General features: G+C 38.4%; 1 protein-coding gene across 4 annotated transcripts in view; it reads left to right on the top strand.

Moving 5' to 3' along the window:
* Phtf2 (putative homeodomain transcription factor 2) overlaps positions 1-14,653 on the top strand; it is a 115,789-nt gene that overhangs the window by 16,685 nt on the left and 84,451 nt on the right. For 3 of the 4 annotated variants that reach the window (XM_032907065.1, XM_032907063.1, XM_032907066.1), the window contains exon 2: positions 8,601-8,680. In XM_032907065.1, coding sequence (XP_032762956.1) covers positions 8,636-8,680 — 45 coding nt within the window. In that variant the 5' untranslated portion in view covers positions 8,601-8,635. Of the gene's footprint in view, positions 1-8,531; positions 8,681-14,653 lie in introns of those variants that run through there. The other variant, XM_032907064.1, reaches the window with a different exon arrangement.

The raw sequence follows: 14,653 nt of genomic DNA, 5'->3' as shown, positions 1-14,653 counted from the left end.
GTGAGACTTCCCAAATTCTTTCTCCTTACTGTATTTTTCACTTTCAGTATTTCTATTTCCTTTTTAAATTTTTCTTTCATATCTTGTAACAATCTTTAAAAATTGTATCCAGCTGTTTGTTTGCAAGATGTGAAAAAGAACTTAGTCAAGGCTTATTTTCTTGGACTTCTTTGACTGTACTTAAAATCATTATTTTGAGTTCCTGTCTGATATTGTACTTAACTCACCTTCACTAGGTGTTATTATATTACTAACGCATAAATAATTTTTTAAGGAATTATGTTGTTTTGGTTTTTCATACTTCTCTGTGTTAGAATTACATATTTAATGTTTTGTTGCTTTTGTTTTGCTTGCTTGTTTGTTTGTCAACACCACCTGTATCCTTTCATTTGAGACTGGGATGTGCTAAAATTGAGAGCGTGTAGTTGAGAAAACACAGTCCAGGAGCTAAGCGTACATGGTCTAATCTCTGAGTTCTCCCCCTTGTATGATACTGTAGAAGCGACTGCAGCTTTTACATGCTAGCATGAGGCAGGGGATACCAGAGGCCCCATTTGACTTCAGTACTGCTGGAGGATAAGCATGGAACATCCTCAGACCTTAGTCAGTGGCCAAGACATAGTACCGGCCAGGGTAATGGTAGACATGCGTTATGCCTGGAGTGCTGAGGTGAAGGAGCTGATGCTGAAGGATCGAGAGCCTGGGAACAGTGAGGTGCAGAGGTTTGTGGCTCTCATTTGCCTCTGCAGCACGTAGAGGTCTAGAGCCACAGACTCTTAGAATGCCACCTTTAACTTCAGCACAGTTGTGCAAGCAATTCACTCCCTAAGTATTTCCGTCCTTCCTGTTAATTTTCATTCTTGCACGTGGGTATCATGGAGGATTTCATTTTGTTTGTATATATCAGGTTTGTGGGGCTGTGGTTTATGGTCTTTACTGTACCGTCAGCCACATCTCATACACTTCCCTTCTTACTCCACATCTTTCTCACATCCTTGTCTCCTTGTCGTATTTCCTAGTTACACACTTCTGTAGCTTTAACAGTCTCTAAAGTCTGGGCACCATAACAAATACCTCACCTTCCCCTTCTAAGAGTTTTACTGCTGTGAAGAGACGCCATGACCAAGGCAACTCTTATAAGGACAGCATTTAATTGGGGCTGGCTTACAGGGTCAGAGGTTCAGTCCATTATCATCAAGGTGGGAGCATGGCAGCATCCATGGTGCAGGAGGAGCTGAGAGTTCTACATCTTCATCTGAAGGCTGCTAGTGGAAGACTGACTTCCAGGAAGCTAGGATGAGGGTATTAAATCCCACACCCACAGTGACACACCTACTCCAACAAGGCCACACCTCCTAGTAGTGCCACTCCCTGGGCCAAGCATGTATGAACCACCATACCTTCCTAGCTATTGTACCCACCTAAGAGTTGTTCTTTCCACAGTTACCTAATGCTTCTTATCTTTACCTTCCTTTCATCCCTCCCACTTTTAATCTTATTAACTAAAACCTCAGTATACTACGTACTACTCTTGTTTATCCAAGCATTTTGATGATGATGTGTGGTCAATAATTTGTGATCTCTAAATGCAGCCAGTGTTAAATAAATACTGCAGTTCTGTTGACAGTGTGGATAAATCACATGGAGTGAGCATTTGGTTAACTCTTCTGTTAGTAGGAGTAAGATCATGTGTAGATTTGGGTCAAGCTTGCTTGCTTGATAGACCTTTCTTGAGGGTAAATCAGGTAATTAAACCATTTAATTATTTAATGTGGGTCATATTTCATAATTGAGTTTTCCCAGAATCAGATCAATCAAAACACAAAATGGTTAATCATATACACTGTAATTGGGTATTTAAAGGATGTTTTAGGCCTTTAAAACAAAATGCATCAAAGAACAGTAAGAAACTTGTAGGGTTTTTTTGAGAACATGCTGAAATTAAGAAACCCTGAAATATAAAAAATAACTTTGAGGAGCATGCAAAATGGTTTATTATGCTCATCTGGAAGTCCGACACAGTCATAAAAGATCCAAACGCTTGGGCTCAATAATTAAGAGTAGTTCCCAGCGCTCCATAGCAGCTTCCAGCTGTCTGTAGCTCCAGGCCAGGGGTTCCAACACCCTTTTCTGGTACCGTGGCCACATGGTGCACATGTGGACAAAATACTCATACACCTTTAAGAAATAAATTTTTTAAAAGGTTACAAATTTTGAATGCTAGATTTCTTTCTTTTTTTTTGTTTTTTGTTTTTTTGAGACAGGGTTTCTGTTGTCCTGTAACTTGCTTTGTAGACCAGGTTGGCCTGGAACGTACAGAGATCCACCTGCCTCTGCTTGTGCTGGGATTAAAGATGTATGCCACCACTTCCTGCTGTCACTTAGATTTCTTAATAGCACAAAGTGTTTTGTTAATGCGAGCTCATACTTGCCTGTGATTTTCTCTTCTTAGACGGGTTATCATCCTCCACTTTGAAGTGCACTGTCTGTGCATCCATTCTATTTAGGAAATTAAAAATTAAACATTCCTTTTATGAACTGTCAAGATAGAGAATGGATAGCTGTTTTTAGATCACTTTTTCAAATTTCATTTCTACTCTAAAATTGAAGTTTTAGTATATAATGTAATATTTCCTCTTTACAACAGTTCTATGTAATACCCTCCTTCCAAATGAAGCCATAAAACATTTCATGACATCCTAGCGACCTACGGACCAGGCTAGTGGGTTTCCTCTGCTCACACCATATGCCTTCTGCCAGTAGCTTTCAGTTATTTTCCCATAGCATCAGTGTCAATATGAAGAATTTACTTGACCCTTAGCATTTCTTACAGTCTTAAGAAGAAGCAACTGTTAAACTTAGCATTTAGAAGTAGAATTAGTCTAGACTTCAGAGGCTTAAGAAATTTTCATTGGACTTTTTAGGCTCTAGATTATTCTGTATTGACTGATTGAATATGTCAGTAAATCAGCCATATTTATTATATTTCTGATATTTTTAATGTTAAAATTAATGATATTTTTAATGTTAGAAAAGGTGTGTCTATGCGTTTGTGTGCACTGTGGGGAGGTTTAGGTGTTAGTTTCTAGCCCTTAAATTCATTTGTGGTTGTGCTTTGTTGCTAACTTCTAAATTTCTTTATAAACCTCAGTGTTTAATGTAGTCAAAAAGTTACAGCCGTGGTTCTCAGCCTGTGGGTCGTGATCCCTTTGGCAGTTGCATATCAAGTGTTCTGTGTATCAGATGTTTATATTATGATCCAAAAAAACTAGCAAAACTGCAGTTATAAAATAACAGAGAAATAAATTTGTGGTTGGGGGTCACTACAACATGAGGAACTGTATTAAAGGGTCACAGCCTTAGGGAGGTTGAGAACCACAGGGTTATAGGATGGTTACTTTTCTTTTTTTTTTTTTTTTTTTTTTTTATTTATTTTTTTTTTTTTTATTTATTTATTATCTTGAGTATTTCTTATATACATTTCGAGTGTTATTCCCTTTCCCAGTTTCCAGGCAAACATCCCCCTCCCCCATCCCCTTCCTTATGGGTGTTCCCCTCCCAACCCTCCCCCCATTGCTGCCCTCTCCCCAACAGTCTAGTTCACTAGGGGTTCAGTCTTAGCAGGACCCAGGGCTTCCCCTTCCACTGGTGCTCTTACTAGGATATTCATTGCAACCTACGATGGTTACTTTTCTTAACATTTGGAACTGGGGGTGAGAGGTATGTGTAGATAAGTACAGCTAAGTACATGCAAACAGTAGAGATGTAATAGAAACACGGAGCAAAGATAGTTTAAAGATCGTTAGTGGAGGGTGAGGGGGGATTGTGTAGAGAAAGTAGAATTTAGAAGGCCCCTTTGGCAGAGGTAGACAAGTAAGGTATGGTTGAAACTTAAGATGAGAGGACTGTGTGCAGCAGGGTTGGTTAATAGGTTAGAGTGTGGCAGTGAATGTTGATATATAGTTCTAAGGTAGTTGGGAGTCTTATTCTGTGACCAGACAGGTGATGAAAAGTTATTAGGAAAGGTAGTAATAAAGAAATCACAGGGCCTGAGGAGAAACTATCTTTAAAACACGCTCATCTGATAATTCGTACCACGTTAAACCTCATATAGATTCATCTAGTACTTTTAGATGTGTAAAATAATTCAGAGGGACCGTGCATAATTGGAGCTGCTGTTTCTAGTCTTTGTGGACCTAAGGGTTAGATCTGGTGAAGAGCTTCAGTGCTGAGAACCCAGGAGCTGAACGGCAGTGCACGGCCCTAAAGTTTGAACTAGAATCCTCCTGGTGCCTGTTCATCTGCTCTGTCCTCTGCTGCAGTCATAGTAGTAGGTGCCCAGGGAGATGCAAAGGGAGAACATGGCCTCTGTTCCCTCAAGTGTTTACACTGAGTCAGGAGACCTGTATGGCTGGGTTGTTTGCAAGCTACATGTCACACTTCCGCATCAGTGTGGATGGAGAGAGAGCAAACACCAACTTTTAGTTCAAGGAAGCACTTGTTTGGAAGGTTTTGTTTTGCAGTTGAGATGGAGAGTGGAGAAAGCACTGAATGGGAATAAAAGGCAGAAGCAAAGTGTCAGGTGGGAATAATTTGTTTTCTGAGCATCATGAGAGGCATGCTGGAACATGAATTGGCTCCAGAATAATAAGGGTAATAACACTATAATATATGACATTTCATAGAGCACTTTGAAGATAGTTAAAAATCTGGCTTTTTTAAAACATGTAGATCTGTACAAAGAATCTTCCTCCTGGTCATTATTACAGGGAGAGCACCCTTCACCCACCATCCCTCCTGTAGTCGCCTTCCCATTGAAAGCTAACCTTTGGCATCATAAATGCAGAAGTGTAATAAATAAAGAAAACTTCAGGTATTTTGATAGATACAGTGATTAACCCTAGGTTACAAACAGAATTAACTGATAGCAAGTTGAAATGTCATGCCTACAGTTAACAGATTTATTCTTACTGTGATACCCATCCTTGTAGATGATTGATTATAAAAAGGATTTAGTGGGCTAGAGAAATGGCTCAGGGGGTAGCGCACTTGCCACACAAGCATAAGGTGCTGAGAACAGATTTCCAACACCCATGTTCTTGCTGGGCGTCGGGGAGCGTCCCTGACACCTCAGTGCTTACAGGAGCAGAGACGGGAGGGTTCCTGGAGCAGGTTAGCCGTCAGCCTTGCGGAACTGGTGAGCTCCCAGTTCAATGAGAGACACTGTCTCAGAAGGAAAGTAGCGAGCTTGAAGAGATGCTCGGTGAGTAGGAGCGCCTATCCCAGGTTTGGCTCTCAGCACCCACATGGCAATTACAGCCCTCTATAACTCCCAATTCCATGCCTATCACCGCACACACCGTTTATCCTAGCACTGGGGAGGTGGGCAGGTGGGTCTCTGTGACTTTGATGTCAGTCTGCTCTACATGTTGAGTTCCAGGGCTTTATAGAGAGAATCTAGCTCAAACAAACAAACCCCTCAAAACAAAAATCAAAAATGAACAACAAACAAAACCCCTGGAAGTGAAAACAACAAATTGTGCGGTTCCCTAGGCTCTCTTCCTCCTCTGTGGGCATCAGACATTCACGCGGTGTGCATACATGCTTGCAGGCGAAAGACTCCATAGGACTCCATACGCATAAAATAAAGATACATCCCTATTAAAAATGCAGTGCAGGAAAGCTGAAGGAAGATGTGCGAGCTGACCTCTGGCATGCATGTAAACACATGGATACAAACACCTACAGAGAGGTCTTACATTAACCTGAATATAGTTTATTATTAACAAGGTTATTTAACAGGGACAGTTACAGTAGAGATGAGAAGCCTGCAAGCTTGGACTATTACAGGATAAAAGTCAGAAAAAGGCTTTAGTTGCCCACAAAATCATTCATTGTCTATTAAGTACTTTTGTTTACTCATTTGAAATTTGTTGTCTTTTTGCTTTTGCTAAGTTTTATTTGTCTGAAAATCATTTATTGTGAGTATGCTTTGTCAGGTGTTTGGTTCAGGAATCTGCCTCAGCATGTATAACCTGCTTTAAAACTAGGACTGAACCCCTCAGTGTCACTGAAAGGTTGTTGATGCTAGAAAAAGTATTAAATGGATCTGTAAAGCACACACCTTACCAAAGGGGATTTTCTTTAAAACAGAAAATTAAGGTTTCAGTCCTGTAGATCTATATAACTAAAATTTAGAGAATACTTTATGTAACTAATAGTTGTTAGGTGACGTTTATTTTCAAGTGTTGCTCACTGAGTCAGTTTTGCTGTTGTGAGCTGCTGAGATGAGGAAGCAGGCAAGCACTTGCCAGGCAAGTCTGACAACCCGAGTTCTGTTCCACAACCCATGCAAAGGTAGGGAAGCCTGTCTGCAAACACTGTGGCTTGTATATACATACAAGAAGAATAAATTAAAATCCGGAACTTTCAAACAGGAATTGACTGTTTAGATCCTTTTATTTGAGGCATAGGTTATTCTTATTTTTATTCACGATTTTCTTTTTGTTTTGTTTAACTACTATCGTTTGTCTGTCTGTCTGTCTGTGGCCTGTATGTGCCATGGTGCACATGGGCCCATGTCAAAGGACAACTTGCTTAGACACCATCCTCTTTTTTCATCATGTGAGTCCTGGGGTTTGAATTCAGGTTGTCATGCCTGGGGACTGAGCCCTCTTGCTGACCCTCAGTATTATTACATATATACATATTATAATATACATAGATAATCTGGAATTTTTTCCACCAAGTTTGGGTAGAATGAGAAGGGTGAGAACTTGCTAATTTTTGTACCATTTATTCATTTATTGTAGCTTGCATGATGGGAGATTGTGTTTAGTTTGCAAAGTGTATACAGTTGTCTTGACAAAACAGACAGTTTGGGGGTGTAATGTTGTAAATAGACCTTTTGTAGACTCATTTGGGAAAATCGTGAGAAAATATGCTTTAAATGAATTGATCACCCCAGAGACGACATGTAAGGCAAAAACCCAAACAGGAGATCTTAAGTCAATAAGGCAGAGCTTCTGTAAAAACAAAACACAAACAAAACCAAGTGGTGAGAGAAATAAAGGAGGAGGACACAGACACCTCTAAATAATCTGTAGTTGGGACCGACATTGTCTCTTAGGAGCTCCAGACAGCTACTTTTATTCTTGTTGTCAATAAACCTAACTATTACTGCACTTAGTCTTCCCCAGGAAAGGAAACTGTAAGTATTTTCTTACTGAATTGGAGAACTTTTAAATAAAAAGGTTAATTATAGTTGACATGTAGTATGTGTTGTGCTCTGTTGTAGCTTATATACATTATTTGTTGGTCACAAAAGCCTACAGTGGCTAAGTAGACACATGCATTCCTCCTGCTTTCATAGGTGAAGGCCACCAACGTTTAAGGAGCTTCCGTGACTTCTCCAGTATTAAATAGTAGATATTGGAGCCAATGTTTGAATTCAGGTCTCTTGTTTTGATGAGTTTTCTTCCTTCCATATGTACGGTGATTTGACAGTAATTTCAAAATGTACTTTGTCTGGATTTGGCCAGTAAAAGTGCAGTGCTTGATACATTAGGAAATGTAATAAAATAATTTCGTCGGCAGCCATCAAGAGGACAAGCACTAAATAAATCTGCGTTAAGCTTTACAAGTTATTATTTCACATTTGAACTTGATAATAATCTTATTGTATTTGAATCCTGGGATGCTCAAGAAGCCTTCATGCTCCCAAGGAAAGCATGTAACATTTGCAGTGTTCAGTTTCCTGGCAGATGAGCCTCTCTACAGCTGCAGCTCTGCAGGTGGTAGGAAGGGCAGTGTCAGGTGCTCTTCTCCCTTGGCCTCTCTGGTCCTGGGTGGGCTCTGAGGGTGCTGGTTTGCATTGAGGCTTCTGCCCAGAATCTGCAGAGCAGAGGTGCTGTCTGTGGCATTGCCGTTCTGTGACTAGGAAAGCATCCTGCTGTCAGTCTGAAATCTTCCTAGGCTGTGGACTGTCTGTTTTACATAAATAAAAGAAAGATTATATTTCTCAATACCCGCTAACTGATATTTGACATGTTCTTAAAGGTATTATTTCTGTGTAATTAACTATGATATTGGCTTAATGTTTAATAAGCTTGTCTTGATGTTAATTTGATTTTATTATAAAAATATATGACTTAAAATTCAGTCATTTCTTCCGAGACATCTGTTAGCTGTAGCAATTGATGCTGGCTCTTTGATAGAAAGTAGAGAAAAATTAATCTGTTACTTTGTGATGAGTTCATTTCTATTATATATTAGTTATAAGGATAAAATTTCCCATATAGCCTGGAATATTCTGAAACTTATCTAAAAGATTTCTTTTCCTTAGATAACAGTTTATTTTCTAGGAACATTGTATTACTGTAGCCATTTAAAAACAACTTTATTATGACAACTGATTTTTGTTTACTTAAGAGAACTAAACTAAACTAAACTTAAGAGAAGCTAAACTTGGAATGAGGGAGGGTGTAATTAAGTATAGTCATACCCCTTACTTCGCACATAACCAGAGTGCTATGTGTGCATGTTCTTAGACTCCTTCTGGACGGTGGGTAAAGTTACTGCATGTTTTTCTCTCTGTACAGCGTAAAATGACGAATGAGTAATTTCAATGGAATAAATGGCGTCCAGAGTCACAGATGCTATAGTCTGGTATCAGAAGAAGGTGAGTTGATAGCCCAAGCTTTTCATTTTTCTAACAATTTGAATACCACAAATCGATGTGGATTTTCTGCAATCAATTTAAGTCAGCTTTTGCCAAAAGGAAAGACTAAATAGGTTTCGGGGCAGAAGAAGATTATATTATTGTAATTTTTCTTTTTCCTTATATTATCTTTCATTAAATTAGAAAAACAGTGCCTAAAACATTTTCTTCTAATTTTCTCCTAAGATCTCAAAGTAGCTAGCTAATCACTGCTATTTAGAAACTATGGCGAGTCTCCAGGACTGTTTGTGTAAGGAGAAATAGAAGTATTCCAAGTTTTACTGCCTTTTTTTCTTCTCTCTCTCTCTCTCTCTCTCTCTCTCTCTCTCTCTCTCTACTAGGAGAATACTAGATTGTCAGGATTTGTCTTATGTAATAAGTCTAATAGCCTTAGTTTTTAGTGTTTGTGGTGAATTACATTTATTGTTACATATTAAAGCATTTCTTGTTACCCTTGGGAATACCCACTGAACCCATGGTTTTATACTTATGAGGCGGATATCCTACCACTGAGCTACTTTTTAGTCCTTAAAAACACTGATGAGGTTTTAGTCCTTAGATTTTTATTAAAAATATAATTATATACTTGTTTCTGCTATGTGAAGCAAGCCAGACAATTTAAACTTTTGAATTGGTGATATGATAATTAAAACATTTAAAAGTGGGACAAATCTGAGAATCTAGTCTGTTTTAAGGGTATGTTATTTAATTCTTGGTAAAATATACCACAGGCATACAGATAGTATAATATCTTGGTTTCTGTATGAAGTTCTTCATTGAAGAATTAGTGTTGGAATGTAGCGCCATGATCTGTTAGTGATGTTGCCTTTAAAGTTCTAACGAGATGAAATATAAAATTCCCCAAAAAAGTAGGAATAAAAAATTAGATAAATCCATACAAATACATACACACACACATTTGTTATATATATATATATTTTTTTTTTTTACCCCCCACAGTTTTCTAATTTCTACTGATGAGAGTAATGTATCTATAATTTTCTCTAGCCTTTAGTGTAGTGAGTTTAGAATTTCACTTAAGGTCATTTATAGAACACACTTGGCTAAATGAACTTTTTGGTGGATCCTTCCATACATTTAGGTGAATGACACTGCTCCTGTCTGAGGGTAATTTATTTAGATGTTTTGGACATGTGTAACTTAAGATTCTAGAGAACACTTGTAAAAAAGTCTCCCAAAATTATACCAGCAGATTCAATTACGTATTTTCTATGAGGGAGTTGTCAGAACTCCCTGACCTTTAAATTTTGTTTTCTTTCAGAAAACCATATGGATCTTTCAGAGATTATTGCTTATTATTAAACTTGTTATTAAAAAAATAAAAAAGCCCCAACAACGTAGTACCTTTTTCTGTCTTTACCTAGTCCCTCAGTTCTGTTCCTCAGAGGCCGTCATTTTTAGTTCTTTATAGCTCACTGGCTCTCAAAATAGTCTTTCATTCCTCATCTTCACAGGGTTTCAGGAGAGGGAGTGCAAATGCCACGGTGAGATTTTGTTTTGTAATTCCTTCTGGAGGATCTCACCCTTTGTGGATAGGAAGTAGATAAGCAGTGGAAAATAGTGCTCTGAATTAAGATTGGTGGACTTTTCTATAAAGGCTGGATCACATAGGTGTAGCTTTCTAAGTTTATGAAGTTGTTACAGTTAATCAGCTCTGCTGTTGTATAAAAATGGCCGCAAAACATTATCCTGAGTTGGCGTGGCTGTGCTTCCCATAAGACTTAACTTGAAGTCATGACTAGAGTTGACCTGTGCACCTTAGTTGCTGAACAGTACTTGAAAACAGTCTCATACCACACAGTGCAGTAGTACCCTTCAAGTAACACTGTGTACTTGTCTGTTCTTGGTCATTTTACTGTAAGGTTACTTGTGGATTTAGGACTATATGATAAATTGTTTTTTTAGTAAGTGTTCTACTATTGACCAATGACTAAAAGTTCTGATTAATGTCTTTATTGTTTACATGACTGTGTGTGTGCGTGCATGCATGTGTATGATTTACAACAGTGTTTTATAATATACTGTAATGATATTTTTCAGTGTATATGACTTATTTTTTGAATTGGGTTTTCAGTTTCTCTTTTGAAGCTTCTGATGAAAACGAAACATTTTTGTGCAATCATTCTTATTTATGGTTTATTTTGCTTCCTAGGGAATGACTTTCCTAGAGTTGCATGTGCTTCTGCAGGATGCTTTCCAATACTGTGTGTGTGTTGAAATATACCTTGAGAGTTCCCCTCACACGTCTTTGTTCAGACAAGTTTGTTTTTGACAGAGCCTTTTAAAAGTGCTTTCAGTCCCTAAGAAGCTTTAAGAACTTGATGCTTGCTGATTATTTGAGCACAGGCAAAAAATTCTTTGGGCTCCAATTACCACTTTAAAATAAGTGGTATGTATATTTGGAAAAAAATATATACAATGTTTATACATATGAAATGTCACATTTGGTTTGGATGCTAGTTAATATGTCCTGGATTATATACCTTAAACATTTTAATATTTAATAGTTTGTTTTTCTGACTGTCATTAATAGTATTCAACCTAGACTGGTATTACCACTCACATAAAACTCAGAGTGTGTCTACCTCGTTTCCTTGGTTACTTGTTCCACTCACCTTAGAGTCACTCTTCCCTCATGGAAAATGGTTCCATTGCTGTTTTTGTTTGAGTACCAAAGGTTAATTAGCTCCAAAGGCCATTACCTAGCTCATGAGCCGTTTTGAACTTGAACTCTAATATCAGATGTGACATTTCCAGAAGGATGTAAAACAAAACATTTTCAATTAGAATCAATGTTTTTAGAAAATAAAATTACATATGAGGGATCTTTATTTGTGCATTGATTACTTTGGTAGTTTTAAAGTTCCTTACAATCCTGTCTTACCCTTCATTTAATGCTACATAGTTAAAATCATGAGCAGCTTGCAAGTTCCTATTACTAAAAAAGTAGTTTCGGTTACCTTGCAGGTACAGCTTATGCAACACAGGACAACAGGACAGAAGCCAGACAGTTCAGGGTAATAACGGACAGTCGAATGTTCTTTATAACAGAACTGTCCTAAATATAAACCCATAGGGAATTAGTTGACACACTGAGAATTATTTTTTTTAAAAAAAAATCTAGTGATAATAAAGTTTTATGAATATACAAGTCAAATTAGAGAAGATGAGGTTGATTTTAGAAGACAAATGTATAAAAGGAGGTTGATGTACAAATAACCCCTAAACAACTAGCAAAGAGAGGCACTAATCATATGGGAATTAGAAACTTGGAGTACAGTAGCCAACAGTAAAACTTGCTTGAAATTTTGTGGTTGTTTTAATGATTTATTTTTATGTGTGTGTATATGTCTCTCTGTGTTTTTGTGTGTGCATGTTCTTGTTCATATATGTATCCCATGTGTGGTATCCACGAAGGCCTGAAGAGGTCATTGATCTCCCTGTATGTGGTTTTGAGTTGATTGATGTATGTGCTAGGAACTCAGCTTGAGTCGTCTACAAGCTCAGCATACACATTTAACCGTCTCTCAAGTCCCACAGATGCATGCTTTGTGGCCAGTGTTGTCTAATGTTAGCCAAGAGTGGGATTCATTCATTAACTTAAACCAGCTATCCGGAGTAACATGAACTTCATTTGTAACTCGTGTTAACTATAAATATTTGGGAACTTCAGATCCTCTACTTTCTTAGTTAAGTCGTGATGTGTACACATGTGCCACATATGTACACAGGCATCTGTGAGTGTTTTTATGTGTGTTTGTAAATACAAGTATAGAGCGTTTCAGATCAGTAGCTTGATCGCTTATTAATTGCCCATAGCTACAACAGCCGAGTTCCTCACTACCTGCCCTAATCTTGTGGACTCTCAAATGAAAGACATACAGACAGACAGACAGACAGACAGACAGACGCACGCACGCATGCACGCACGCACGCACGCACAACCTTATATTTAATATGCCTTAGTCAGCTCAATGGTTGGGCCACTCCCAATCTTCACACTGCTAATGCCTCCCCTCTGATACTCCTGACTCTTACTTTGCTGCCCTAGACTCAGTGGGGGAGGCGGGAGGGGGCTGCTCTTCCCCGACTCTTACATGCTGGCTGTCTCTTTGTCCTGTGCTACCTCACCCCACCCCACCCCCAACCCCAGCATGCTGGTTCTGTCTTGCCTGCCAAATCTTAAAGTTCTGCCTTTGTCTCCCTGTCCAGCCATTGACTGCCAGCAACTTTATTTACCAATCAGAACCTACTGGGGGGCAGGGACCCTCAGCATCTTACTCGTGGGATTCCCCTGCAATCTTGGGGACCTAATTAAAATAATACAAGCATAAAACCAAATCTGCAACAGGTTAACCTGCACAGCATCGTATAGATGGTTAAGAAGTATTAAGTGTCTGTTGTCAGTTTCCAAAACTACTGCTGTTGTTTATTTTAATGTCTTTCTGTGTAAGGATTTCCTTGTGAGATGACTCCAACACAAACTAGGAGGGGGAAATGTATTGGCTTAAATACTAAAACAAGCAGAATCCACTGAATCGCAACTTCTGCTTCTTTTTCCTTCTCTGCTTCTCTAGAGTTAACATTTTTCTTTTACCACACGGGGTGTTATATGTGTAATGGGGACCAACCTGGGGGCACCTCTGGACTCTTGTTTTTCTCTGAGAAGAAATGATCTATGGAGGACTGGAATATATTCAAGAATACATTCCATTCAACACTTTTCCCTGTTAAGAGCTTCAACTTGCTTAGAAAGTTTCATTGTCCATAGTCCCTAGACAAATAAGAGACTGACTGTATAAAATCTCAGGGGAGGGAAACCTCAGTTACTTTCAACTGATGATGGCATTCTGTTTCCCTGCCAATGTCTGCTTTAGATTAGGGCATGTGTCCTGATTTTCACTAATGAAAATGAAGGAAGACTTCTAAGAAAAGGCTTCCATTTCTTAAAAAGATAACCAGCAGCAGTAACAATAGGAGAAAGAAAGAAAGAAAGAAAGAAAGAAAGAAAGAAAGAAAGAAAGAAAGAAAAAAAGAAAGAAAGGAAGGAAGGAAGGAAGAAAGAAAGGACAAAAAAAGAATGAAAAAAAGAACGAAAGAAAAAGAGAGAGAGAGTACTGAGTACTTTAAAGTTAGCTGAATGAATGAAATGGAGGACATCTCATATCTTTGGACTTCTGTTGGATAAAATTCTGCTGTCACCACTTTTTATAGTGACCTTGTTTCCATAGGAATGTGACAATAAGTTCATAATAGCTGATTTCAATGATGAATAAATTTTTCTGGACTTTGTAAACTGCAGAATTAACACTGAAAATGTCTCTCTATGTGTGAGATAAAAGTTACCCTTTTGTTTTATGTCATTATTGTTACTTAGTGAGACAGCTGCTTACTCCACAGCCCTGACTGGCCTAGAGCATGCTATGCGGATCAGGCAGATCAACAGCTCTGCTTGCCTATGCCTCCCAAGGGCTGGGATTAAAGGCATGAGTCACCACTTTGGCTACCATATTAATATTTTTGAAAAATTACTCATTCAGGCTATTGGATATTTTGGTTCCTTGCAGCTGAAAGTGTTATTCAGACGTTCACTCTGAACAAGAAGCACTAAGCCACAGAACATTGAGCATATTGTGGTCTCTCCTTTTTTCTTTCCTTAAGCCATATTCTTAATATACATCAGTGTTTCAATGTAACTAGGGGGCTGGAGAGATGGCCTAGTGGCTGAGAGCACTTTCTGCTTTTACAGAGGACCGAATTTAGTTCCTCGCTACCTCATGGCAGCGTCCGTGGTATATGTACACACACACACGCAGGCAAACCCTTAGCATAGAATAAGACATAATTTAAAATGATCCATTTTAAGTGATGTGTGTGTGTGTGTGTGTGTGTGTGTGTGTGTGTGTGTGTAAA

This window comes from Rattus rattus, chromosome 6, assembly GCF_011064425.1.
Source record: "Rattus rattus isolate New Zealand chromosome 6, Rrattus_CSIRO_v1, whole genome shotgun sequence".
Lineage (NCBI taxonomy): Eukaryota > Metazoa > Chordata > Mammalia > Rodentia > Muridae > Rattus > Rattus rattus.
This window is presented reverse-complemented; position numbering and strand designations above follow the sequence as displayed.